At 56.1% G+C, this 27,632-nt stretch overlaps 1 protein-coding gene across 7 annotated transcripts in view; it reads left to right on the top strand.

The window, feature by feature from the left end:
• PIK3C2B (phosphatidylinositol-4-phosphate 3-kinase catalytic subunit type 2 beta) overlaps positions 1-27,632 on the top strand; it is a 64,638-nt gene that overhangs the window by 21,445 nt on the left and 15,561 nt on the right. For 4 of the 7 annotated variants that reach the window (XM_047704131.1, XM_047704132.1, XM_047704133.1 and 1 more), the window contains 21 exons: positions 1,184-2,213; positions 5,579-5,679; positions 6,290-6,444; positions 6,783-6,903; positions 9,902-10,013; positions 10,185-10,264; positions 10,611-10,674; positions 12,146-12,292; positions 12,924-12,957; positions 14,028-14,223; positions 15,255-15,377; positions 18,804-18,971; positions 19,507-19,618; positions 20,825-20,967; positions 22,309-22,497; positions 23,703-23,796; positions 23,954-24,048; positions 24,238-24,418; positions 25,805-25,912; positions 26,522-26,614; positions 27,419-27,548. In XM_047704131.1, the coding sequence (XP_047560087.1) occupies positions 1,272-2,213; positions 5,579-5,679; positions 6,290-6,444; positions 6,783-6,903; positions 9,902-10,013; positions 10,185-10,264; positions 10,611-10,674; positions 12,146-12,292; positions 12,924-12,957; positions 14,028-14,223; positions 15,255-15,377; positions 18,804-18,971; positions 19,507-19,618; positions 20,825-20,967; positions 22,309-22,497; positions 23,703-23,796; positions 23,954-24,048; positions 24,238-24,418; positions 25,805-25,912; positions 26,522-26,614; positions 27,419-27,548 (3,388 nt within the window). In that variant the 5' untranslated portion in view covers positions 1,184-1,271. Of the gene's footprint in view, positions 1-1,183; positions 2,214-3,612; positions 4,167-5,578; positions 5,680-6,252; positions 6,445-6,782; positions 6,904-9,901; positions 10,014-10,184; positions 10,265-10,610; positions 10,675-12,145; positions 12,293-12,923; positions 12,958-14,027; positions 14,224-15,254; positions 15,378-18,803; positions 18,972-19,506; positions 19,619-20,824; positions 20,968-22,308; positions 22,498-23,702; positions 23,797-23,953; positions 24,049-24,237; positions 24,419-25,804; positions 25,913-26,521; positions 26,615-27,418; positions 27,549-27,632 lie in introns of those variants that run through there. The other 3 variants (XM_047704137.1, XM_047704136.1, XM_047704135.1) reach the window with 3 other exon arrangements.

The raw sequence follows: 27,632 nt of genomic DNA, 5'->3' as shown, positions 1-27,632 counted from the left end.
GCTGAGGCTTAACCCACTGAGCCACCCAGGCGCCCCAACTTTATATCTTCATTGAGGTATATTGGACATATAAACTGTACCTATTTAAAGCATACAATCCCATAAGTTGTGACATATATAAATAGCCATGAAACCCTTGCCACAATCTAATGAACATATTTGTCACCCCCAAAAGTCTCCTTTAAGCTTGTCCTCCATCTCTCTTTTCCCCCTTCCCAGATAACCACTGATCTGCCTTCTGTCACTGTCGGTTTTCTTTCCCAGGATTTTATATAAATGGAACCCTATGTATTGGTACTTTTTTGTCTGGCTTCTTTTACTCAGTTATAGTTATTTTGAGATGCATCCATTTAGCGCGTGTGTCCATAATTCATTCCTTTTTGTGGCTGAGTTAGTGTCATTTTGTGGACCTAAGCGCGTTTTTTAATCCATTCCGCTGTTGGTGGACAGACCTGGGTTTCTTGTTTGGGGCTGTGGCAGATAAAGCGGCATGAATATGTGTATATGAGTCTGTGCAGATGCGTGCTTTTGTTTGTCTTGGGTAAGTGACTGGGAGTGGGATAGTTGAGTCATGTGCTAGGTAGATGTTGGCCTTTTCGAGAGGCTGCCTGTTTCCCAAAGTGGTTGTCCTATTTTGCGTTGCCCACCAGCAGAGTATGAGAATGGTCCTCTTTTTTTTTTTTTTAACTTTTTTAGATATTTTATTTATTCATTTGAAAGAGGGAGAGAGATAGCACAAGCAGAGGGAGAATCAGACTCTCTGCTGAGCAGGGAGCCCGATGCAGGACTCGATCCCAGGACCCTGGTATGGCCTGAGCGGAAGGCAGACGCTTAACCGTCTGAGCTACCCAGGCGTCCCGTGAATGGTCCTCTTTAAATGGATCGAAGAGCCCCTGTTGCCGTCTCCTTTGGTTGACGCAGGGTGCCTCCTTCTTTCCTCGGGGTGCACAGGAGAGAGGAGGATGGGAGCGGGGGACCAGACGATGAATGGAAAGGTGGGTGGATGGATTCGGTAATAGAGCTGTCTTGGTATCTCTCTTTGTCTCCATCCTTTTGTTTCTTTCCATCTGTCATGGGCACTTAAGAAGTAGGCAGTGGCTCCGGGTTATGTCACCCAAGTCACATCATTCATTCAAATCTTTTCGTGGTTGAATGACTGATGTTTTTTACCCCACGCCTGCAGGTGCCCAGACACCATGCCAGAATCCTGTACACCTGACACTGGGAGGAAGTAGAAGACTTCCTTGTTGCCTCCATCGCCCATCCTCACCATGTCTTCGACTCAGGGCAATGGGGAGCACTGGAAGTCCTTGGAGTCGGTGGGCATCAGCCGCAAAGAGCTGGCCATGGCCGAAGCCCTGCAGATGGAGTACGACGCGCTGTCCCGGCTCCGGCATGACAAGGAGGAGAGCAGAGCCAAGCAGAACACGGACCCCTCGCTCATCAGCTGGGACGAGCCCGTCCTAGACTTCTACAGCAAGCCGGCAGGAAGGCAGAAGGACCTCAGGCTCTTACGCGGTCTTTCTGGCTCCGATCCTACCCTCAATTACAACTCACTCTCCCCGCAGGAAGGGTTATCCAACCACTCTACCTCCCAGGGCTCCCAGCCTGGCCCGGATCCCTGGCCCAAAAGCTCTCTGGCTCGAGACTATCTCTACATCTTTGATGGTTCAGATGAGGGGCTCTCTTTGTCCCCTGGGGACCTAGGACCAGGGGACATAGATGGCTCTTCCAAGAAACTGTCCCCACCTCCTCTGCCTCCCCGCATCTCTATCTGGGACACCCCTCCACTGCCTCCCAGAAAGGGGTCTCCCTCCTCCTCCAAGATCTCCCAGCCCAATGACGTCAACACGTTCTCTCCGGTGGAGCAACCTGCAGGAAAACTGCTAGGGCGCCGCATCCTAGAGGAAGAGGGGCTGGGGAGTGGGGGTCCGGGGCGCCTCCTGGGGCCTGTGGACTATGACGGTATCAACGACGCGATCACACGGCTCAACTTAAAATCCACCTACGATGCGGAGATGTTGCGTGACACCACGAGGGGCTGGAAGGAGGGCCGGGGGCCCCTGGACTTCGGTGGCAAGGACACTCCTGGGAAGCCGGTGGCCCGGAGCAAGACCATGCCCCCTCAGGTGCCGCCGCGCACCTATGCCTCCCGCTACGCCAATGGGAAAAACACGACCCCGGGCAAGAACCGGCGGATCTCCGCTGCTCCGGTGAGGACCTCCTTACGTCCCCTCTGCCTTTCCAAGTGCATTCGGAAACAAAAGGGTAGTCCTCTCTTCTCTGCGGTTCCAAATCCATATCTGCTCCCCACTCACCCCTCTGCCCCGGTCTTCTGCTCCCTGGGCCCTGGCTGGGGAGAGGAGGAGGGACACCAATGGAGACATGGCTCCTTCCAGGGCTGAGTTTTGTACCCAAACAGTCCTTGCGGGGGGCAGGTGTCTCGGTTCTTAGCGTGTGCTCGCTTCATGAGGTGAGGATGGGCTGAGGGGACTCATGGTGGCTCGTGGCCGAGTGGCCTTGTGGACTGGAGCTTCTGCTGCTTTCTGACCTGCTTTGCCCAAAGCGCTGTGTGATGAGGAGGCTTAGTCGCGGTGTTTAGTGCTCACTGGTCACCAGACCCCGGTCCAGACCCCTCAGCAACCCTCCTGACAGTCCAGGGCACACAGCTCTGGTCTTTCTTGTTCTGGAGCTTGCTGGTTCCTGCTTTCTGTTTCCCTCTGTTTCCTGTCTTTCTGTCTCTCCATCTCTCCCCTCCTCTGTCTCTGCCTTTCTCTCTCTCTCTGCTCTCTGTCCCTCTGCTTCTTTTTTTAAGATTTTATTTATTTATTAGACACACAGAGATCACAAGTAGGCAGAGAGGCAGGCAGAGAGAGAGGGGGAAGCAGGCCCCTTGCTGAGCAGAGAGTCCGATTCGGGGCTCGATCCCAGGACCCTGAGATCATGACCTGAGCTGAAGGCAGAGGCTCAACCCACCAAGCCACCCAGGCACCCCTCTGTCCTTCTGCTTCTATTTCTGTCTCTCCCTCTGTGTCTCTGCCTGTCTCTCTCTCCTCTCTCTTACGCGGGGAACTGTACAGAACAAGACTTACCGTCTTGGCCAATCTGACGTGTACAGTTCGGTGACATTAGCGACATTCACGTTGTGCTGCCGTCCCCACAGGCCACATGCTTTCACAGTGAAAATATTGAGAAAACATATTTGTACACAGTACAAAATAGCAAAGTGTCCACCAGAAGGATGGGGGAGGTCCCAGGATAGCTTTGATCTTTTTTTTTCTGGTTTAAAAGAGTGTTCGCAGCATCACCATGGTGGGGGGACCTGAGGCCCCTTGGAGTTTCACCCTTGGGTCTGGAAGCCCCGACCCCAGAGGGAGTCAAGAGGTACCCTCACGGCCGGTGCCTTCCGTAGGAACAGCATTCCACTTCATTCCATCCCTGTTTCCTCCTTATCCATTGTCTAAGGGACACAGGGACTTTCCCGCCCTGTGTCCCAGCAATTGGGACCCTTCACAAATCTGGGAAGGCCACGTGGTCTTTCCTTCCTGTGCTTCTGCTAAGAGATTCCCCCAGAGCAGAGTCAGCTTCTGGGAGAAGTCACGACTCTGGAGCTCAGGGCTTTTTAAAAGGCCCTGCTCGGAGAGGTGGGGCTGCTCCCGCTATTTATAGGGACAGGGAGATTCCTGTTCCCAGCTCCCAGTTCCTCACCCGGAGCTGGGCCTGCTCGGAGTCAGGCCACCCGGGTAGGTGGTCACGTCTGTTGCTCCCTATCTCTCTCGCCTCCTTCCACCACCTCACCCTTCCCCCTAACCCCTGTGTGTCACCAGGGTTCTGAGAGGGAGCGTGGTCCAGAGTGTCCTGGGCAGAGCAAAAAGCTCCTGCCAGTTCTTAGGGGGGAAATGCGGCCTTGGTCGTCCCCCGCTCAGCTCGGGGCAGGGGCTCATCCCACCAGGCGGGGGGACCTCTCGAGCCCTCGTCCCATCCCGCCACCCCGCCTCCACCGGGCTTCCAGCCGGAGGGACCCTCCTTATCCCAGGCCTTCGGAGCCAGCTCTGGAAACAGTTGGCTCTGAGTGCCAGCCTGGTACCCCCGCTGCCAGCCTCCGCCCGGCAGACGCCCCCAGCCAGCATCGGGCGATGGCACCAGGGCCTGCCAGCAGGGCAAACGTAAGTGGCTTTTGTTTTCTTATGGAGCCAGGGAGTGGTACTGAAGGGCATGAAAATGGCCTTCAGTAGCTACTCTGTTCTCTATCCCCCTCGCCTTTCCCTCCTCTCTGTCTCTCTGTCTCTGTCTCTGTCAGTCTCTCACCCTCACTTCTGTGGGTTAATTGCTGACAGTGGTACTATTGTGAGAGGGACACAGGCTGGAACTTGGCAGAGCAAGGGCCTCACATGCCAACCACCCCCGCTGCCGCCCTCCCCTCTGCGCCCCTCCACACTCACCCTGGGAGCAAGGCTAATGAGAGGGGTCACTCCGAGGAAACAATTTGGATATTCAAATGAGGAGCTCAGTTGTTGCCATCTGCCCCTAGGGGCGGGGAGGACATGAGAACACGAGAAGAGCTGAGGGAGGGTGAGAGGTGAGACATTGCTCTGTGCACAGGCCTGAGCTCCCCGGAAGCAGCTGCTGGCAGAGACCGCCTCGCCCGGATGCAGGCTGGGGCTCCTCTGAGCTGTGGCTTCATTCCCATGGGGCAGCCTGTCGGGCAGAGACCTGCCAGGCCCCAGCTCCCCCCACCACTTCCTCCTCCTGGAGGGCTGCTTCGCGGTGACTGTAAGCAGCTCTGTTTGGGGAGACAGGTCGCCGTCTCATCTGAGAGAATCTGCACCACCACAACACAGGTTCTCGGCAAGGAAGTGGGGCGCAGGCAGTCTCCCCGACATTCCAGCCCATCAGACCCGAAAGGCTCTTGGGAGCCAGGAGGAGCTAAGCCTTCTCCAGGTTCTCTCCTGCCCAGAAAGTCGCTCTGATACTTTCTTCCTCAAATAGCATTGACCGAGAACACGCACGTGTGTCTGAGTCACTGACTCTGTCTGGGGCTCTCGGTCTCTTTCTGCTTTGGGTCCCTGGGGCCTGCTGTGGATGCTGAGGCCTTCGCCCCGGGGCCAGCCTCCCTGGGCACTGTTTGGGTAGCCCACTGGCCCTGGCCTTCCACACTGGGATGGGATGCCTGCAGAGCTCTCCGCCACGCCCCTGGGAGCACCCCGAGGGAGCCAGCCCCAGGGACCAGCAAAGCTATGTGCTGCCTAACCTGGGTTGAGCTTAGGAGTTGCTGCCCACCCCACACCCCCGCCCCGCCCCATCCTGGAAGATGAGGTTTGGCCACGTTCTCATCCATCCCACCCAGACTTCGAACCTCAGCCAAGGCTTCAAGTTCTCTCTTTCCACTTGGCTCCCAGGCTCCTAGGACCGCAGATCAAGATATTCCTGGATTTCCCACATTTTTCCTGCACCCCTGAATATTCAATGCGTAAAAAGCCCTTACATCCAGACTTTCAGGGTTTAGATCTGGGAGCAACCTGTGGGAACGGGGTGCTGTGAGGGAAAATGAGCTGAGTCAGCGGCTCTTTTCTTAAAGGCGGACTCACGGCGCCATGCTGTTGCCAATGGCCATGAATTGTTCGAGGTCTCAGAGGAAAGAGATGAGGAAGTTGCTGCATTTTGCCACATGCTGGATGTGTAAGAGTTAAAGAATGGGGTGTCGGGGAGGGTTCTGGGGGCCAGGGAGGAGGCCAGCCCACTCAGAACTTTCTCTAGGAAGGAGGAAGAGCCATACTGAGTCCATCTCCATTCACGGCTGTGGGGTGCTTCCCACAACAGGTGTTTGTGGGCTTTTTGAAATCTTAGAAGTTTCACATTTTGGGCAAAGTTCATGAACCCTCGATTGAACAGACAAATGATCCCAGTGGCTTCAGGCTCGGTTGCCCCCAGGAGCAAATGCGCCTTGGATGGAGCAAAGCGAATATTACATGGAGCTAAAAGAGAAAGGAAATGGAGCTGGGAGAGTTTCCCATTGGATTTAGCCCAGAAAGCTTTGTCCCGGTGGAGCTGGCCCTACCATGCGGTGGGGCTTGGGAACCATTTTGTAACTGTAGCAAATGTGTCAAGTACATGGTTTCCCAGAACAGCTTCCCCACTGCTCCCATCCTGGACTGCAGACCTGGAGGGCCAGGCTGCGCAGGGAGAGAAGGGCCCTTGGCCTTAGGGTGGGAGGGTCCCAGCAGGCGTCTTCTCGACTGCTCTCTTCCGAAGGCACAGCGAGGGTCCTTCTCCCTCTCTTCCTGCACAGCCTTCGCTCTGGCTCTGACATCCAAGACTACTCCCTCACCGGATATGTCTGGAGCGCTGTCACCCCGAGCCCAGAGCACCTCGGGGATGAGGTCAACCTGAAGGTGACCGTGTTGTGTGACAGCCTACAGGAGCCGCTCACTTTTACCTGCAACTGTAAGTGGGGAGAGTGGAGGAGCATCCCATGAGGCGGGGCAGGGATGCCCGTGGTCTGGACTCTAGGATCCTTTGACCTCCAGTCCCACCCAGCCTGTGGCCCCGATGAGGGGCAGTGGGGACTCTCCTCTAGGGGACTCGCTCTGGGGCCAGCTTTGGGGGCCCACGGTCATTTTCCCCAAGCTGAAACTGTGTGTCTGCCTCTTTTATCTGGATAGCCGTGGCGCTGGACAATGCTTAGCCAGGAATAGGGCAGTCAGCGTGGGGACGCTGAGCCCCACCTGCCCCGGCTCCCCCAGCACCCCCATCACTGCTCCCCTGCCCCACCCCGCTTGCAGGTTCTTCCACTGTAGACTTGCTCATCCACCAGACTCTGTGCTACACCCACGATGAACTGAGGGATGTGGACGTGGGGAACTTTGTGCTGAAGCCCTGTGGGCTGGAGGAGTTCCTGCAGAAGTGAGTGAACAGTGGGGAGAGCGGGTAGGAAGTGGCACCTGCCTACTGGGTGGTAGGGTTGTTAGGGGGCTTCCTTGCGGTGGTGCTGCGCTCCTAGCCTGGGGCCGGCAGCCCCTCCCTGATCCCACAGCTGCTTTCTGGGCACACGCACAGCCACGTCGCACTTTCCCCAGGCACTCTGTCTTCCAGCAGGGCTGGCCGGCTTCTGAGCCAAGTCTGCTGTGGAAAGAGCTTGGAGCTAGGACCAGGCAAAGACTAAGTCATATCTGCTTGCAGACGTCTGCGTGTGGAGAGATGCGGGTGTGGGGCTGAGGGGGACAGGGGACTATCAGAGCTCTGCTTCTCTTAGATTGTGTCTTTACAGCCAGGGGCAGATGGAGGACTGGGCAGAAGTGCCCTTGGGGAACTTAGGGGAGAACTTACAATTGCTCCCTCTTCCCTGTTTCCCTGCCATTAAGCCTTTCCCAGAGCAGCATGTGCAGCTGGTTGTCTCCCAAAGGCTTGCCTGCGGCTTCTCTCCATCCATGCCCTGGGCAGCAAGACCGCCTCCTGGAAAGTCTGATGTGCACCAGCTTCAGCTATACCCTTTTCACTGCCCTGAGGCTCTGGGTGCTGGGGCGATAGGAGGAGGGGGTATACCCCTTAGGGGGTGGGGCTGTGGGCAGGCTCTAGAATCAGCCAGAAGACAGCAGATAAGGAAAAAAAGAGATGTGCTCTCCTCCCCAAGCTTCTGACTTGCCTACTGCCCACTTCCCCTGGCCACTGAGAGAAAGCAGGCTCTGGTGGTGGGGAGAAGAGGAGGCTCGATCTCGGTTCAAGGGTGCTTCGCCAATGGCCTGATTGGTTCTTGACTGGTTTCTTCCACCTGGGGAGAGGAAGGGTAGGGCCCTGCAGGGCGCAGCCCCACGAGCCCTGTTAGGTATGTTCAGTCTGTATTCACCTTCCCTAGAAGAATAAGAAGGGGTCCTAGACTCAGGGTCACCTGGGAGAGAGCACCCCAGGCACTGTTGGGAGGGGCGTCATGGGTCACACTGATATGGCCAGTTTGGGTGGTGGCTTGCCACCTACTAGATGTAAAACCCTGGTCTTCAGTTTCTTCCCTCAGATGGAGTTAGGATTGAACATGAGAATGACCCAGTGAGCAGGGAAGGGCCAGCCCAAAGGGAGGAGAACATGGGGATCCACATCAGCTGGATACTCTCATAGTCCTTGAGCCCGCAGGGCCAACGATGGTGGACAAGCTGTCAGGTTCTGTCTTCCTGCCAAGACCTAGCTGGAGTGCTCATGGTCAGGTGCACCCGGTCAGTGGTCCCGGGGTCATGCCCCTCCCACTCTGAGCTGAATGCACACAGACGAAGGCCTTCCACAGAGAAGGTCAGTTAAGTCCCCAGGGGACCCCAGTGTCCACGACTCTTGGTCCCAAAGCCCCCCTCTTCCTCCGAGGCTCTTTTCTTCCCTCCCACCCAGCAGGAAAGCCTGGACCCCTGAGCACCAGACAGCTGCCTTGGGTGGGCATGGACAGACCCTCAGGGGATTCCAGAAAGCTGCTGGCTACCAAGGAAGCCCTGTGGTTTTCTACCCTGGCCCAGGAGGGCCCGTGGCTGAGGGGGTGTGGTGGGTCCAGGATGCAGGCTGCTCTCAGATAAGAACCTTAAGACGGCCCCAGGGGAGGGCTGGGTTTCCTGCTGCCTCCCCCACCCCCACCACACTCTTCCTTCCTCCTGGGGCGCTCCCACCAGACCCCCCTGCCCAGCCTCTCCACCCCCAGGGTTTAGCTCTGGCTCAGCCTTGGCAGGTTGGGGCCTAGATCTGAGGCTTGGCCCCTCGGGATGTGGAGAAACCCTTGAATCCCAGCTGGATCCAGACTGGTCTGAGGCCACCACCTCCTGGGCTTCTGCACAGACTCCTCCCCTTTGCTCCTCTCCTCCCCTCCATTTCTGGCCTAGATTCCCAGCTCTGCTGAGGAAGGAAGTCCCTTTCCGGCTTCTGTTACCCAGCTGCCGGGACCCGGCCCCCGCAGTGCTGGTCTGCAGGACAGACTCCCTCTGCCCCTTCTCCTGAGTTTCCTTTCTGACTTGCATGTGATTTGGGAGGGAGGAAAAGGCTGGGTCACGGGGGGACCCCCCCAAGGCCTCCACTGAGACTCAGGTCGACATGGTCTCACATGTTGTCGCTGGAGCAGTGAATGGCCTGCAGGTGGGTGTTGGTCAGGAAGTCTGTAGAGATGTGGGTCATTATTCACAGTCGTGGAGGAAGGGGAGAGGCAGAATTCTTTGGGCTTGGGAATAATACACCTAGAATCTTGGTGGGTCTTCTTTGTTGGCCTCAGCATCCCAGTCGCTGATGGTAGGAGGGTGGGAGACTGAGGACTGCAGGGTGGGGAGAGTGTGGCTCAGTGAGTTCCGTGCCCCAGCCGGAGCATAGGTAACTTCCAAAGTGTCCTGTCTACCAAAGCCAAGACAATGGGGTTTAATCACTGCCCCCCCCCCGAGAAGTCTCTGTACCCCCATTCCAGAAGGCCTACCCCTGGAGCGATCGGGGATGATGATACAGGTAATAAATGCCTAGGAAGGTCAGAGTTAGTACAGACCAAGGTTATGTGTATCAGGTGGCTTTTTTTTTTTTAAAGATTTATTTATTTATTGACAGACAGAAATCACAAGGAGGCAGAGAGGCAGACAGAGAGAGAGGAGGAAGCAGGCTCCCTGCTGAGCAGGGAGCCCGATGTGGGGCTCGATCCCAGGACCCTGGGATCATGACCCGAGACGAAGGCAGAGGCTTTAACCCACTGAGCCACCCAGGCACCCCTCAGGTGGCTTTTCTTTAGACAGACCTCCATTTCTTTCCCTGAGCTCTATAATAACATTTTCCAGGAGCCCAGGTAGTACCTCCTCACTGCCCGCTTCCTCCTATTTCTCTCTCCCCGAGGTTAAAGTATACATCTCCCTTCCCACTGAGTTCCCACGGTGCTAATGGTCTTGCCCCCCTGTTCCACCAGCAAGCATGCCCTGGGCAGCCACGAGTACATTCAGTATTGCCGCAAGTTCGACATCGACATTCGGCTACAGCTGATGGAACAGAAAGCCGTACGCAGTGACCTGGCCCGGACGGTTTGTGTCGGGCAGGGGTTGGGGGAGGGGGTGGGTAGCAGATGGCTGCACGGGAATGGGGAGATGGAATGGGTCTAAGGTGATATGGAACACACTCTGTGGGAGTAGGGTAGGAGCTCTGGTTTGGGATAAAGGTACCACTCCTCTCTGAGTAGGATAATTCTTACACAGGTGAATGATGACCAGAGCCCCTCCACCTTGAACTACCTCGTCCATCTGCAAGAGAGGCCAGTAAAACAGACCATCAGCAGGTGAGTGTGCGTGTTCTCTTGGATGTGGGCCAAACAGGAGCTGTGAAGGGACCCCAGCGGATACCTTGCTTGCCTTTCTGCCAGGCCAGGGGTTCTTAAGGTGTCTGGGGTGAGACCCAAGATTATTCTAGAAGATCCCCACTCTAGGGGATGCTACATCTCTTCCCTCTAGCACTTTGCCATCATTCTCCAGGTGAGGGGTGGTAAACCTATAGAAAGAGTGGGAGCCCCTTTAAATTAGAGCCTGAATCTTGAGCTGTGGGGAAGGAGGGACCTAATGGGTATCCCAGTACCCTGGGTCTGTCCTGACCTCTCCTACGACTTTTCCCTGTCCCCAACTCCCCAGGCAGGCCCTGGATCTTCTGTTCGACACATACCACAATGAAGTGGATGCTTTCCTGCTGGCCGATGTGAGTATCCATCGTGGGGCTGGTCCAGCTGCCCGGAGCTCCTCCCCGGGTTTCCCAAAGTCATTCTTGGACCAGCCAGCCCTAAAGGGATCTGGAGAAGACACTGACAGTCTGTCCACAGAGCACTTCTCCATTCCCCTAGCCCTCGGGCTACCCCTTGGGCAAACAAGACCACTGGCTGTTGGGCAGTTGACAAAAGGGGTTCTGCTCCCCTGTGGAAGTAGGTCAGGAACCACGCCCTGATCCCTGTCTCTGGAGCAGGACATCTCCAAAGCTAAGGGACATAGAGGTGTCCCCCCCACTTGTGTACTTGCATGTGCCCCAGAGTGGGCATCCTATGAGCGATTCCCAGGAAGCTCTGGTTTGAGATGCCCCGATATCCTGGAGTCACAGGTAGGAAACCGTCAGGAGGAGGAAGGTCCCAGGGGTAGGGAAGCACTGGGACTCTCCTCACTTGGATTCTTATGGAGTTTGAAGCCTCAAAACCATGAGAATAAACATTTGCCCCAAATGTCATGAAGCTAAAAAAAAAAAAGAACAGTGATCTTCAAAATGAATCCCTGTATCGCGGAGCTAGTTTATCGTGCTCATGGATTCTTCCCTTTGGGGGAGCTGAGCATTATGTCTCGCTCAGTCCTCTACCCACCCCCAGAATGGTACCCCACACCCCCTGTCCAGCAGCCTCTGCTCCACGCCCATTCACCGGGATGAGGGGGAAGGTGTCCAAGCGCCTTTTGGGTACTAGCCTGGCTCTGCGTTCGTTGCTGCTGTGGGTAGAGAAGCGTAAGGATTGTCTTGGCTTTCAGGGAGCCTGGGTTCCTGCTAGAACGATGGGAAAGTAACACAAGGCTATTAGTAGACAGAACAGGGTGGGTAGGAGTTCATCACGGGCTCCCGGAGAGTGATAGAAAGACTAGCCGGGGCGGGGTGGGGGGTTCTGAGAAGGAGGCTGGATTTTTGCTGGTCCGTGATTTGAACTTCCATAAGTGATCAGGACAGGACAGGTGAAGTGATTCCAGGGGAGCAAACTGCAGGAGCCCGAGCACAGAAGAGAACGTAGGGGTGTGGCCTGCCTGTGGTCCTGAGAGGAGATCCTCCTGGAAGGTCTGGGTGACAGTACTGAGTTGTAACGGACCTGAATATGGTCTCTGGCTTCCTTGCTATTCCCTACAGATTGGTTTTATTAAAACTGCATGTCTTGGGGGATGTGTGTGTTTGTGCAGTAGCTGCCTGAGGGAGTCTGGGAATCAGAGGAGGTTCAGGGAAAAGACCTGGGAGCCTGGGCCTGGCTCACCTAATTCCAGAGGAGCGGTGGTTCGCTAACGCCGGATGTTTGAAGATCAAGCACGGGAGTCCACTCTGCCTCCTGAGGGTCATGAACCCCAGCTCCTCCCAACCCCTTCCCTCAACAGTGTGGGTGCTGGAGGCTGAGAGGGCTCACCTGCCAGCCTCGCTGTGCCGCCTCCCACAGGGGGACTTCCCACTGAAGGCCGACAGAGTGGTCCAGTCCGTCAAAGCCATCTGCAATGCCTTGGCCGCTGTGGAGACCCCTGAGATCACCAGCGCCCTCAACCAGCTGCCTCCCTGCCCCTCCCGCATGCAGCCAAAAATTCAGAAGGTAACGATTTCAGAGCGCTCATGTAGGAGACAAGGAGAACAGCAGTCGCAAGTAACTGGGTGACGAGGTGTCCATTTCCTCAAAAGGTCCTCTCTCCACCTGAATCTTGCAGGTTTGGAGTTTAACTGGGAGAGTTCTTATGTTCCCTCTTCCTGAGGATGGGGGCAGGCGAGGGTCTGCCCTGGGCCTGATTGCCAGGAGCCCTGGCTGGGGCTGGCAAAGGCTTTTATTCATCATCTCCGGGGCACTGCCCGGTGCTTTGCATACCCAGCAGGGTGCAAAACCAAACCCTCCCTTGAGCCAGGGCTCTGTGACTCCACAGTGAGGGGGAGGCGGCCATGTGCAGCACACACAGGGCCAGCAAGATAGCCACCATGACCTGGGCTGGAGTGGCCCGAGGGTGGGAGGGTCTCATTTGGGTAGACACGACTTTAACCTTGGTCTAGCTCACTGTGTCCATCATCCCATATGGCTCTGGTGCAAACCATGATGCTGTCTTCCCTGGGGAGTCTCTCCTCACATTTCAGACCAGTCTGGTCCAGATGAGCACAGCTGCGGAAAGCCCTTTTTCCATCTGTATCGGAAATGGCCACGGCCTGAAGCTCCCCTTCCTCTCTTTTTCCCCCAATAGGATCCCACTGTTTTGGCTGTGAGGGAAAACCGAGGTAAGGGAACGACTCTCTTGTCTTTATTCAGCAGGGGCAACGGAAAATAGGTCTCTGCCCAGATTCGTTTTTCTCCCTGGCCCCTTGATTTATGGGTCCAGGTCTGCTGTGTGTGTGTGTGTGTGTGTGTGTGTGTTTCCAGCTGGAGAGCACATTTCTTTCCATAAATGTTTTCTCATTATTTTTGCTAGTTATTCCTGTGGTGTCCCTGGGAGATGGTGATGAGGTGGTGTACATGGGAGGCTGTGGGTAGTGAGGCAAAATTAGCCCTGGGCTCCAGATGAGAAAACTTACTAGGGTAGGGGTGTCATTATTCTCCAGGAGGCTCATGACGCCTGTGTTTCCAACTCAGAATGGGCCTGGGGAGAAGGTGATAAAGGATTTTGCATAAGGAGTGAATCTTTCAAGCAGAACTTTGCTTTCTGGGGTTCTTGGTCAGTGATTCCCAATCTTTTGGATTCCATGAATTAATAATCTGCCCCACAACACATGATTTTATTTTATTTTACTTTAGAGATTATTTACTTATTTGAAAGAGAGAGAGCACAAGCAGGGGGAACAACTGGCAGAGGGACAAGGAGAAGCAGACTCCTGGCTGAGTAGGGAGCCTGCCACGGGTCTCGATCCCATGACCCTGGTATCATGACCTGCGCCGAAGGCAGATGCTTAGCTGACTGAGCCACCCAGGCGCCCTGAACAAAGCATTATTTTAGGGACCAACATAGAAATTGTGTGCTTTTGTTTTGTCAAGCATGGCTTTTAAAGTTACTGACAACAATCGTTCCCACTATTTCCCAAAAGAAAGGACATTTAACACAAAATAAGTAGCCCTATGTAAAGATAAGGAGAATGTTTATAATTGAGTATCACTTTGTGAGAAGCTCGTGACGCAATCCTGCTTTTTTTCCCTCATTTCATCATGGCTGGGTGAGCCTCGTCATGGCTGTTGGAAACCGACTGGCATTGGGGGACTCCTGCCCTGGGGTACACCATCCCCGCCAGTGCCATGGCAACAGGACAGGGCTTGTTGAGGCCTTGTGACCTTTCCTTCTGACCCCTTCCTTTCACAGAGAAGGTTGTGGAAGCTCTGACGGCCGCCATCTTGGACCTGGTGGAGCTGTATTGCAGCACATTCGACGCGGACTTCCAGACGGCCGTGCATGGGAGCCGCAAGCACGATCTGGTCCAGGAGGCCTGCCATTTCACCGGGCCCCTGGCCTTCACTGTCTATGCCACCCACCGCATCCCCATCACCTGGGCTACCAGGTGAGCCCAGGGCTGAATGTCCTCTAGGCAGAGGGAGCGGAGTTTGACTTTCCGATGGCTTCTCCCTGTCTGCACTCAACCCCACGGTCCAGAGCGGATGGTCTGTGGCATTGTGGTGCACCTTGATCTGAGGAGCCAAGTGCCTGAGGGGGATTGTGGACCAGGACATCCCAAGGAGAGGCAGGAGGTCTGCCGGCATCAGATCCTGCCAGGCCTTCTCAGTGCTGGTTGCATCGGCATCCCTGCCCCCCACCCATCCCAGGCCAGCTGATGGAGACACTGCGACAGATGGCAGCTTCCCAGACCCAGTGCACGCCCCAAGGCCAATGACTGCACTCCCCGGTGGAGGCACAATGGGAGGGGGCGGGGAGGTGGGAGATGACCCTTTGTTGGGAGTTCCCTAGGCCTGCAGGGGTGGGTGGAGGAGGACCTTCGTTCGGTAATCCCCGGCTCCTCTGCCTAGTCCCTGGCATCCAGGGCCTGGGGAAAAAGGCATTTGGCTCCACCTCCCTCCTTTCCGGACCCCCCCCCCCCCCCCCACTTCGCCCTAACCCCCTCATTCTTTGTTCCTCACTTAATGTATTCCTCTGGGCGATTGGCGGAGAACAAAGGAGGCAGCCTGGGAAACCAGGGCCTTCTCTGACCTCTTCTGTCAGGCACCTGTCACGAACCGCAGGGACCCCCATGTGTTGGCATTCACATCGGCATATGTCGATTTCATCTCCCCCCACCCCTTGTCGCTTGCGCATGCGCACACAGACACCCACCTACTGTAAGGAGGTGGCTGTAGGCTGGTCCCCAATAAAGAAGGGAGGAAAACCCTGGGCCCAGTGTGGGGCCTGAAAGTGGGTGGGGGGATCCAGATCCAGCTGCTTTTCCTGAAGCTTTCACAGATCCCCTTAGGCTCCCGTGCTCTAGCCCCCAGGGGACCAGGGAGGTCTGTCTTTGCAGGAGAAATGGAGCTGGGTCTAGGCTGGGTGACTATGATGGGGTTCGGGAGCTGAGCGCCCTTCCCCTCTTTCTGTTGGCAGCTATGAAGATTTCTACCTCTCCTGCTCCCTCAGTCATGGCGGGAAGGAACTCTGCAGCCCCCTGTACACCCGAAGGGCTCACTTTTCCAAGTACCTTTTCCACCTCATCATCTGGGACCAGCAGTAAGCCCTCCCCCCGCGCCCCAGTGCTACCCCTGCAGACCCCGCAGAGGTGCCCACACCTGCAATAAACCAGGCTCCACCATGAACCTACCCATGCAAGCCCTCAGCCTCTTGAGTCTCCCTTCCTTAACCCTTAGATTGGGACAAGTTCTGTTTCTAATGCACAGAGGCTCTGTCTGTAAACAGTAAAGGATCATATAAAAGTTAGTGGTTAGCTTTCATAATAGTTCGTCATCTTGATGTTATCGCCCTTAAAAGGTTTAACTAGTCTGGGGATTCTCATCCTCTCCCTTCTTCCCAAAGTATCCATTGAGTAAGGAGAGGGGACTACACTTTCTTCCTTCTAGATGGGAAAGGGCAGGTTGTCTAGAGGAAAGAAAAGTGGGCTGGGAGCCACAGGAACAAGCCTCTATTTTCAGCTCTATCTTTAGTCCTGTGTTCTCCTTGGCCTCTCTGTGCCCCAAACTGTAAAGTGGAGCCATTTGTTTAATTCAGAGGCCGTTGTGGCATCGCAGTGAGATAGACTATAAACACACTAAGTATGAAACATACTAAGTATCAATCAGCATTTATCGACCAGTGTTTGCTGTTGGGAAGATAGGCGTCCGCCAGGCAGAGCAGGAGGGAAATGGAGGCACGCACACGTAGAGGGGAGGGGGAGGCACTGTAGGTGGGTGCCCGCCCCGTGCCCTCTCTGTGCTGGGCCCTGCCCTCCCTGCCACCTGCCAGAAAGCCCCTTGTTTGCTGCCCCCAGCGTCACTGCCCCTGACCAGCTGTGTCTGAGTCATTATTTGCAGAACAGAACTGGAACTCCAATGTTTGGAGTGCAGATTAGAGGCCGAGCGGGGTCCTCGGGGAGGCCAAGGTTGCCAAACTAGGCCGAGGCAGAGTCTGCACAAACACTGGGAGAGGTGGGGATTTAACAGATGGACAGCTGGGGAGGCAGGCCCTTTCTCCTGTCTTTACACTTGTGTAAGTTACAGAGCAATAAAGCTGTACAGATAGCTTTCATCAGACAACTGCTGGGGCAGGAGAGACACCTTGAAGGCAGGGGATGGCCGCCTCCAATGGCTTTGGAGTTCCACTCACCTTTCTGAGTTTCACCTTCACCTTCTGCTCCTGTGGCCTTGTTAACTGCCACTACCAAGGGGGTCATGCTGTCCAGTGCTCCGGCCCCGGACAGACCCTATAACGTTGGCCCTGAGCCCCTCTTCCCATAGACTGTCCATGGCACTGAGGCAGCCTGGCCTGCCCTTCCTCAGCCTGCCTGCTCTGTGGGTCTCCTTCCACTCCCTGTCTTAGATGCAGCCCCAAATCTCAAAGGGCTGGTCCCTGCCTAGAGCCCCGTGGAGATTTCCTCTCCGTGGTCCCCCATCCCTGTGCCCCACAGAGACTCTTGGCACCTTCGTGGTCAGGATCAAGGCATCTGGGAGAAGACACTACAGTGTAGGGTTCAAAGCACAGGCTTGGGCACGCTTGGGGTTTCTAACTGTAAGTGGAGCCTTGGGGAGTAATAGGACCTGACATGTAGGGCTGTTTCAGGACTTTTGGGACATTGCAAGTGAAGTGTGTGGCTCAGTACCCAGCATGTGATAAATGCTTTCTTCTCCATCCTTGTTGCCATCTTTTTAGTTGGGGCAGCCTTCTCCGTTCCGGTTTCCCTATTCCAAGTGACTGATGCGGTGACAGGTACAGGGAGATAATTGTGCATGCAAATCCTATTTGCGTAGCCCAGTTCCAGGTCAGAAGCCTCAGCGTCACATAGCAAAAAGCACACAGTGGGTACACACATCACACAAGTGAAGAAGCTGTGTTCCACTCTCCATGGAGGAGGAACCCAGTGCAGAGGTGTGCGTAGTTCTGAGGTTGCGAATAGCAAAACCAGGACTGGAACCGGCACATCCCAGGAGTCCTTCCTGGAGGAGGTGACCCTTGTGATGTGATCTTGAGGAATGGCTGCAGAGGGAAGGAGAGCAGTTTCACAGGCAAGGAGGAGGTTCAGTCTGTAGTCAATGTGCTGGTTATCCTGACAGACCCAGGGTGATGGTCGGTGGCAGAGGTTTTGGAATGCTGGAAGGACTCGAGAACTGAGGAGAAGTGGATTCTGGCTGGTTCTAGGGGTTGTGGCTTCCTATTCTCTTCACCTCCAGATGCCCAGCAGGAAGCCTCTTCTGGGCTGACAGAGAGGGGTCAGCACCAGCCCCCTTTCCACTCTGCTGTGGGGTCAGCTGACTGTCCTGTTGCCACGGTGCCGGGATCAGCTAATTCTCAAAATAGGCCCAGCAGCTAGGCTCTGCCATCCCCTAGCCAAGCCCCGGCCTGGCATGTCTGCTGGCTGGTGGAGGGGCCCTAATTATAGCCATGGGCCCCCAGGGTACAGGCAGCTGGGACAGCAGGGCTCTGCCAGTCTCTGGCGGGTGGGAGGGAGTGCCTCACTTAGGTGGAGATGTTCCTGCAGGAGTGAGGGGCAGCTGTGGAGGGAGCCTGCTTGATCAGAACTCCTGCGAACCTTGGGGGTGGCCTCCCTGCCTCTGTGCCCTCTGGCATAGAAACTGCCCTGGGCTGGCCAGGAGGGTGTGACAGTGTGGACTTTGGCCCAGGGACAACTTCCCCAACAGGTAATGTGGGTCCTCCCTCAGGCTTTCCAGGGCTCCCCTCCTCTCTCCTCCTCACTCCACCCCAGCTCCTGATGCTGAACTTGGAGGGAGTGGCTGGGAGTGATTCTGGCAGAGGAGGCCCTGGAGAACACATCTGGACTTGGGTAGTGGCAAGGCTTACGTGTCTCAATTCTGCCAATTTGCTTGCTTTCCCCCCAGGGACTTTGGGAAGCCCCTTCTCTTTGTCCCTTTGGCTTTGAAAATGTTTTGGGGCCAGAACAAACCGTGTTGTGCCCTGGGGGGTTGGGCAAAGTAGGGGACAGGAGAGGACAGGCAGGTGGGAGGACTATTGGGGGAGGGTGGCCCAAGGGCAAGGAACACTGTGCCGTTTCTCCCTCCTCTGCTGCTTCTTCCTCCTCGTGTTTTTAGCCTGGGGATGGGGAAGGGATAAGGATTGTCAAGAGGAGCAGCTTCTTAGGGACCCTCTGCAGAAATCCTGAAACCTCGTGTGTGGCTTAACTATGGGACCTGAGGTCACCTGAACTCTGAGATGGCTCTGGCTGCCCAGGTTCTGTCTGGTCACCATGGGGTGGCCTCCAAATCAGGATGTTAGGCACACTCTACGGAAAGTCTGCACAAACAGCACAGTGTACTTCTGGAAGTGTCCAGCGGAGGTTGTGACCTGTCCTGGTTCCGGGCTTCCCTGGGGAGCACATCTGATATCCCGAGAGGCAGGTCAAGTTCTCAGGCTCCGCTCAGCTTCCCGGGCCACCTGTCCCTTGCCTCCACAAGGGCGGCACCTCCTGATTTGGTTTCCTGTCCTCGCCAGGATCTGCTTCCCGATACAGGTGAACCGGCTGCCTCGGGAGACCCTGCTGTGCGCCACACTCTACGCTCTGCCCATCCCCCTGCCTGGGAGCTCCTCGGAGGCCAATAAGCAGCGGCGTTTGCCAGAAGCTCTTGGCTGGGTCACTACCCCACTGTTCAACTTCAGGCAGTACGTGGCTCCCACGCCAGCGGCTTCTTGGCCTCAGAAGGGAAGGAGGGGGATAGAAAGAGGGGCCTGGGTGCTGCACTGGCCAGTGCCCCTTGGGAGGGTTGGCCGTGTGGGGCTCATCACCCACAGAGTCCAGAGGGCCCTAGCAGGGGGACCAAGGCACAGAAGTAGAGATCAGAACAACTGATGTGACCAAGAGCTTCTGGGCAGAAGGAGGGCAAGGAGAGGGGCGGGGTGTGTGAAAACGGAGTGCTCGGGTAACGCGTCATCTGGCCCTGTCATTGGAAGGGCCTTAGAGGTCATCTAGTCCACCTCTCTGCCTCGTTGGGCATCCCCACCGCCAGGTCATCCAGAAGCTTCCTGGACGGGGTGTGCTTTTATAGGACCTAGAAGAAGGAAGAGCCTGTGGTCTAAGAGAATGACAGAGTTGGATGCTGGCTTCAAAGGCCAATTTTTGGATGGGGGAGCAGGAGGAAAACCATCTCCTTAGCCATTGTGTTTGTTGGCTCATTCCTCTCCCCTCCATTCTCCTTAGAGTCCTGACGTGTGGTCGGAAGCTTCTGGGTTTATGGCCAGCAACACAGGAAAGCCCCAGCGCCCGTTGGAGTGCACCTAATTTCCACCAGCCGGATAGCGTCATCCTGCAGGTGAGACAGCGGCCCCAGGACCGTCCCTCCTGCCCACTGCACAGGGCTATCCAAGAGGCAGCTCTGAGTTTTCCGCCTGGAGGTTTGGGTTAGGAGGTAAGAGAAAGCGCTGGCATGTTGGGCACAGTGCACTGATGTGATAGAAGCAACCAGAGTGATTTGGTTAGACCTGGAGTGGGAGGGTGAGTCTGTGGAATGTGTGCCATCTCCTGGAGGTTACTTTCCATCTGAAGGAGGCCGAAGGCGCACCTGCACCCCTCTCTGGGGGCCCAGCAACTTAGGAGTCCTTTGTATTGAGCCCGCACGTGACTGAGTCGGATAAAGGCTGAGCTGTCCCCTTTTGGGGCCTGAGGGGAAGCCCCCCCCACCCCCCGTGCAGCCACTCAGTACTCTCCCGGAGTGGACTCCCTGCCTGGGGAGAGGAGGAGGAGTTGGTCAAGCCCAAGGTCTAGTTACTGGTTTCTGGCTCCCCTTTCGTATAGATCATGGCATGCTCTGGTATGGAATCTGGAATATGAAAGTGGCTAGAGCATGAAATAGAGTAACACAGAACAAAGGCTCCAGAGGCAGGCGTTTTTGTCTCCCTTAATTAACCAGACTTAAAGCCCAGGACCTGGAACATTGCTTGGCAACTTTCCACTAAACATTTGTTAATTCCGGGAATGTAGGACCCACTCCACTCTGATACCCAGTTTAGGAGGATGAACATGGGGTGGCCTAGAGCTAGGGGAGCTGGGGGCACAGGGTTGAGAATCAGTAGGGCCCTCCCCTGGCATGTGGTCCCACTTCCCATCAGGCAGCAACGCCTTCCAGGGCTGCCCTGAAGGCTCCCTGGCCTCAGCTTGGAGGCTATCAAGGGTTCAGCCTGCTGACACTTATGTTCCAAGTTCTGGCCTGGGGCCACGCCCCCTTCCCCACCTGGCTACATCTCTGCCCAGCCTCTTTCTCACTTCCCTGTTCCTCTCTCCCTCTGTTTCCTTCTCATTTTTTGCTGGAAGTGACAACTGGAAGAGGCTTTCCCCAAAGTCCCAAGTCCGCACCAAGTCCAGCGGGGTTATTTTACAAGCAACCTGCAGGGGAGGGAGGGAGGAAGGAAAGGAGGGAGAACACCTGACACAGAGGCCCTGGAGGGCCAGGAAGGTGGCGGCTCACCTTCTCACTCACCTGTCTGTCTTCTCTCCCCTCTTCTCTGACACCATCCCCCAGATCGACTTCCCCACCTCAGCCTTTGACATCAAGTTCACCAGCCCCCCTGGAGACAAGTTCAGTCCCCGCTATGTGTTTGGCAGCCTCCGGGAAGAAGACCAACGTGTGCTTAAGAACATCATGCGGAAGGAGTCCTTGTACTGGTGAGGCCCGGGGCCTTCCCCGAGTGTGGCTCTGGCCCCGTTCTGTCTGACCTCTCCCCTGCCAGCTCCAGGTCCTGCCCGCCTGCTTTGGGAGTGGAGGTGGGATGGGGTGGGCACTGGCGCTGAAGCAGGACGCAGTGGAGAGAGGGCTCCGCTGCGGGCATCCTAACGCTAGGAAAGTGGAGAGGCCGGGTCTAGGAGACTGGATCTCGGAATGCCCATCCGCACAATGGGGACCTGGTCCAGATTCAGCTTGCCAGAGGACCAGAGCTTTGCCCCTTCCGTCCCCCAAGATATGTTGTCTCCTCCTTGCTATCCATGGGGGTGGCTGGCTGCTGTCCTCACCACCCTGCCCCCACCTCCTGCCCCTTCCATACCCACAGCCTCTTGCGTTTCTCTGGCCCCATCACTTTCCAAAAAGGATCAGGTGTCGGGGCAGGCTGGCAGCTCTCAAGGGGAAGCGAGTCCAAGCTGATGTCATCCTTGGGGCTGCTTCTCTCACCAGGATTGGAGGGGGAGGGGTGAGGAGTGGGAAGCAGGGAGCTCCAGGAGCGGGTGGGATGGGGGCGATGGGGGCTCCTGCCCCACCTGCTCTCCCTGTATACCAGTCTGGCTCCTGCACTGTGTGGCCCTATGCTGCAAGCGCGTGCCCATGCGTGTGCATGCGTGTGTGTATGGGGGCCGGGGGCAGGGGAGATGGGGCTCATCTCTCCCTCATATCCCACCCAAGGAGTCAAAGTAGCTGAGTGACGACAGATCCCCCCGCCCCCACTCCTCTGCTGACCCCTTGCTTCATTAGCCCCTCAGCTCCCTTCTCCCATTAGACACCTGATCTCAGGCAAGGCTTAATTAGCTGTGGCTTCTATAGACCCTCCAGCTGGCCCCGGGAAGCCCCAGAGGCTTCTCAGCCCTCCAGACCCGTACATGGTGGGGAGCACTGCCCTCTGGTGGCTCCCCTTGGGAGTGGAGCTCTAAGGGCATCCGCAGGAGGGGCGGCCGATTGCGGGGTGCCGGTGACCTGTGCATTCGGCCTCAGTCGGGAGAGGCCCTGAGATGTCAGGACCAAAGATGAGACTTAGGCCCTGGCGCCCCCAAAACCTCGCTTCACACGCTTCACCTGGGGATCTTTCGAAAATACCGATGCCTGGTTTCCGCAGACGTTCTGACTCCGCAGGTGTCGGCGTGGCCCAGGCACGGGGACTTTGTAAACCTCCCCAGGTGATTGCAGTGTGCAGCAAAGCCTGGGAACCACTGAGCTGGAGAATGTGTGGCATTCTCGTGGAGAGTCAGTACCCTTCCCCGTGGCTGACCGTGCTGTCTCTGGGCTCCCCGCACCCGCAGGCTCACGGACGCTGACAAGAAGCGCCTGTGGGAGAAGCGATACTATTGCCATTTGGAGGTGAGCTCCCTGCCCCTGGTGCTCGCCAGCGCCCCCAGCTGGGAGTGGGCTTGCCTGCCCGACATCTATGCTCTCCTGAAGCAGTGGACCCACATGAACCACCAGGATGCCCTGGGGCTCCTGCATGCCACGTAAGTTGTTAACACCCGCCTTTCCTTGACCGCGAGTCCTTCCCGGGGCCAGGGCTTGGCACTGCCCACCGCTAGCCTGAGCCAGTCCTGGGGAAGTGGTAATAAAGTGGGCTAGGAAATTCAGGGTGTCTTCACTCCTTTTTTGCTTTTTCTTTGTCTCCTTTCCCTGCTGTGTGACACTGGGAACATTTTCTAAGCGTACTGCAGAGCCAAAAATTTTACAGGGAGCATCCATGGACCCACTACCTAGATCCTAACCATTTTCACTATTTGCTGTATTTACTTTCTTGTGTGTACATCCCTCCATCCAACCATCAGTCCATCTTACTTTTTTTAGTACATTTCAGTGTAAGTTGCAGACATCACACCTCCCTCTAAATACTTCGGTGTATGTATATCATTGACTAGAACTTGACGTGTTGGTTTGTTCTTTAGAGGCAAAATTTCCAAAATCAGAAAGGCCTAAGCCTTACCTGGATGTAGGCTGAGTCTTGACACATGCACAGCCCTGGGTGACCCAAACTTTACCACTTCTTTCGACTTTCACAGTCCTCTCTTCCCTCTTTCCCTCAAAAGTGTTCTCCAGGGACATGCTCCTCCTGGTTTCAGACCCTCAGGCTGCCTTTTCCAGATGGTACCCAGTATTCCTGGCTTCTTTTTTGCTGCTCTTGGTTATTAAACTGTACCTGATCCATGTGTCTTGCCTTCAGGACTTTTTGAGACCATGTTTTTGCTCATCTCTGCTCAGTAACCTCTGCCATGGGGTACTGGCTTATGTAAAACTCTGTGGTTTTCTGTTCTTAATCTGGCTGGCTTTGCGCTAAAGGATGGTACCATCGTGCTTTAATCTATGTAAGGGTTCTTCGGTGACAGGAATTTCTAGCACAGTGGGAGTTGAGGAAAAGATTTTCAGGAACGGGGTTGAAGACTCCATCCAGTTTCCTTTAAATCCTACAAGGAATGAAAGTGGCCACCGTCCTGTTCCTCTGTGGCCCCATGCCTGCTCTGACCAGGGGTCAGGGCCATTCTCAAGGCTTGCTATCCAGACAAGGCGCTCAGGATTCTTCTAGTGGCTTCGGCAGATTCTGAGGGACATTGCCTTTTCTCCATGCATGTGTCTGAAGCCCAGCCATGCAAGTACCAGCTCGCTCCTGGGCCACAGAGCCTGCAGCCGGGCCTTCAGGGGGCGGGGCTCTGTTTTACAGTTTCCCGGACCAGGAGGTGCGACGGATGGCCGTCCAGTGGATCGGCTCACTGTCGGACGCCGAGCTCCTCGACTACTTGCCTCAGCTCGTGCAGGTGGGCAGACCGGCCTTCCCTCAGGTTCTGATGGCCCCTCCCCTGGCCCCAAGCGCCTGTGCGTCCTCCTTGGGGAACCCAGGGGCCCCTGCGGGATAGTGGCAGGTGTAGATGGCGGGCAGGCCATACAGCCTCCTGATCCCTTTCCCCTAAACAGGCCCTGAAGTATGAGTGTTACCTGGACAGCCCCTTGGTGCGCTTCCTCCTGAAACGAGCCGTCTCAGACTTGAGAGTGACGCACTACTTCTTCTGGTGAGCTGCGTGTGGAGAGGCGGGAGACAGACATGCGTCCTGGGCGCAGGAATGTTTTACTCTCAGGCTCGGGGTGGGTTTCCCAGGGAGCTGGAGTGGTGTCTGACCCCTCCCCGCCATTGTGCACATCCTTGCGGGTGATCCCAAGTGTCCAGACCCCCTCCCACCCCCCCACCATTTGCCTTGCAGGCTCCTGAAGGATGGCCTCAAAGATTCTCAGTTCAGCATCCGCTACCAGTACCTGCTGGCAGCCTTGCTGTGCTGCTGTGGCAAGGGGCTGAGAGAGGAGTTTAACCGCCAGTGCTGGCTTGTCAGTACCCTGGCCAAGCTGGCCCAGCAGGTCCGAGAAGCTGCCCCTTCTGCGCGCCAGGTGAGGAGGGCAGGGCCATCTCTACCCATTTTGGGCCCGGGCTTTTTTTTTTTTTTTAAGACTTTATTTATTCCTTTGACAGACATAGCGAGAGCAGGAACACAAGCAGGGGGAGAGGGAGAAGCACGCCTCCCGCCAAGTGGGGAACCCAATGCGGGCCTCCATCCCAGGACCCCGGAATCATGACCCGAGCCGAAGGCAGGGGTCCTGGGATAGAGCCGAAGCCTTAATGACTGAGCCACCCAGGCGCCCAGTCCCGGGCTTTTGTAACCAGCCGTTAATACCTTCCACGTTCTCACCAGCAGGATGGCACTTGGCCATCTCTGATTTAAGGACTGGAAGGAGGGGACTCTGTCTCTAACCTATAGGCCACAGAGTGACAGTCTGCAAGCTGGATACAGCCCATGGATGTGTTTTGGTCGGCCTGCACTGTGTTACAGTTTTTATTTAACTGGTCCCTTTAAAGGTTAAGTGTATTTGTATGAGTTGTTTCTCTGCAGAAGAACAGCCAGCCAGAGAGGGCATGTGTGGGCTGAATTTCAGTCCTACTTTGTTCACTGTGCTGGGAGCCGTGGCTCGGGCTGCTGTTACCCAGAGCGGGGACCTTTATCTGTTTGTGCCACCAGGCCATATTAGGCCAACAGTGTTCCTGGTTACTAACATTTAAACATTGCAAGAATTTCAGGGCACCTCAGTCGGTGAGGTGTCTGCCTTCGGCTCAGGTTATGGTGCCGAGGTCCTGGGATCGAGTCCCGTGTTGGGCTCCCTGCTCTGAGAGCCTGCTTCTCCTTCTGCCCCTCTCCCACACACCCCCACTGCTCATGCCCTGTGTCTCAAATAAATAAATAAAATCTTAAAAAAAAAAATTGGGAGAGAGTACCTGGGTGGCTCAAACCTTTATGCGTCTGCCTTCAGCTCAGGTCATGATCCCAGGGTCCTGGGATTGAGTCCCGCATCGGGTTCCCTGCTCAGTGAGGAGGCTGCTTCTTCCTCTCCCTCTGCCTGCCCCTGCTTGTGCTCACTCTCATTCTGTCAAAAAAAAAAAAATTGGGAGAATTTGAAGTCCAGACTGTTGGCTTTTCTTGGCAATGGCCTGAGCAGCACTGCCCCCCTGAGATGCCCCTGCTCTCCCAGTTCACTGGGGTGTCCCCTGCCTCACTTCTCTAAGCTGCCCGGGCTTGCTGCCCATGCACTGTCCCAGGCATGACACCCCAGGCCGGGGTACTTTTCCTTCCTCTTGGTCTCCTGGGGGTTGCCCACACTTCTCCGATGGTGGTTTTCATCCCAGCCACTCCTGGGCCCCCAGCTCTGGGAGAGAGGCCTGGTTCTCAGTAAAGCTTAGGGGTACCCTCCTCACCCCTACTCTCCCTCACCCCTCCCTCTCAGGGGATCCTCCGCACGGGCCTGGAGGAGGTGAGGCAGTTCTTTGCCCTGATTGGCTCCTGCCGCCTGCCACTCAGCCCCAGTCTGCTGGTTAAGGGCATCGTGCCCAGGGTGAGTGATTGATGGGTTTGGGGTTCTCGGGGCAGGGAGGGCTCAGTGGAGGCGAGGTCCTCTCACCCTGATTATTGAGAGGAGGAAGAGAGACCTATTCGGGGTCTCTTTGCAGACCTAGTGTGTACTGACTTTTGCCTGACAGCGGCACAAGGTAGAGGAATTGGGTCGGGGGCTGGGTAAGTGTCGTCCCTGATAAGGCAGGACCCAGGCTGGTGATAAGGACCGCAGCTGTCCTCTGTCCCTGCCGAGCACTGCCTCTGTGCTGCGGTCTTCTGAGTGCTTTATGGCAGTGATTGCATCTTATGCTCACAACTCTTACAAACTTGGTCCTGTTGGGAGCCCCATTTTACAGAGGAGTAGACTGAGGTGTAGATGGGAGTCACGTCCTACTAGGTTGTATGCCAAATGCACTGAAGGCACGAGAGAGCGCTTGCTGGGGCCGAGGCTGTATCACACTGGCGTGAGGAAAGGAAGAGTGCGGGGTCCCGAGGAATCTGGCAGAAACTGCGAGCAGGAGGACCAGCCGCAGCAGCAGCTTGACCCACGGTGCGGAGGCCCTTTTCCTTCCTGACCCTCATCACCACTCTACCCTCTCTCCTGTGGCAGGACTGTTCCTACTTCAACTCCAACGCCGTCCCCCTGAAGCTGTCCTTCCAAAATGTGGACCCACTGGGTGAGAACATCCGTGTCATCTTCAAGGTGAGAACACTTTGCAAGCCTGGTGGGATGATGAAGGTGGTAGAGGGGAGGGGAGGAGGGGGCAAAGGGTGGCAGGAGCAGCCCCAGGGCAGGTCTCTTGCTATTAGCCCCTGCTCCCGTTTTCACGTGTGAAGGATTATCAGGGGGCCAAGACAAGAGCCTAATTCTGCGTGGCCCCAGCGGGCTAGGAAGAGCAAGGCAGCTAGCAGCGGGGTATACAGAGGGCTTTCTAGAAGGCACGGCTATCTCAATGATGGATGGATACAGTGGCGATCTGCTCGTGCCTGAGGGTATTCAAGCAGAGGCCTCGTGGCTGCCCGGCAACAATGTTGAAGAGCAAATTAAGAGAACAGGTGCAGGTTGAACGAGGTGATCCCTGCAGTCCGTCCGTCCTAACAGTTGGACCCAGACAGTCGTGAATCTGAGAAGTAAACCGTAGTCTGAGACCATGTAATCTAGCAGGGGACAGGAGGCACGTGTATGGCACCACGTAATGTGTGTACTGGCTGTGTGTCGGTTCCCGATCCAAGGCATAAACACTCATGTTTGAAAAAATCTTGACTATCGGGAATCTCAGTTCAGTTCAGATGGCGATGTGGGGGTTGAAGAAAGAGCCGGGATGCCGCAGGGGCAGACTTGATGTCTGGTCCACCTCTGGTCATTTGACCCGGTGTGAGCCGAGAGGAGAGGTGGGAAAACTGGGCAGTAGTCTCCTGTCGTCGTGTGGGCCCGGGTGGCTCTTTTGGGGCATCTGGGAGCCAGGCGAGGCGATGAACTCGAGCTCTGGTCACTTTCTTCATCCAGTGCGGGGACGACCTTCGCCAGGACATGCTGACCCTGCAGATGATTCGCATCATGAGCAAGATCTGGGTCCAGGAGGGACTGGACATGCGCATGGTCATCTTTCGGTGCTTCTCCACGGGCCGGGGCAGAGGTCAGCTGGGAGTGGGGGTGCTGCGCACGGGCAGCTGGCGTGGAGGGCTCCCCTTGCCTTAATATTGCCCTCTTCCCCTTCCCC

The sequence above is a fragment of the Lutra lutra genome, chromosome 15 (genome assembly GCF_902655055.1).
Source record: "Lutra lutra chromosome 15, mLutLut1.2, whole genome shotgun sequence".
In the NCBI taxonomy this organism is placed as follows: Eukaryota; Metazoa; Chordata; class Mammalia; order Carnivora; family Mustelidae; genus Lutra; species Lutra lutra.
The sequence above is the reverse complement of the archived record's forward strand: the minus strand, read 5'-3'. Positions and strand labels throughout refer to the sequence as shown.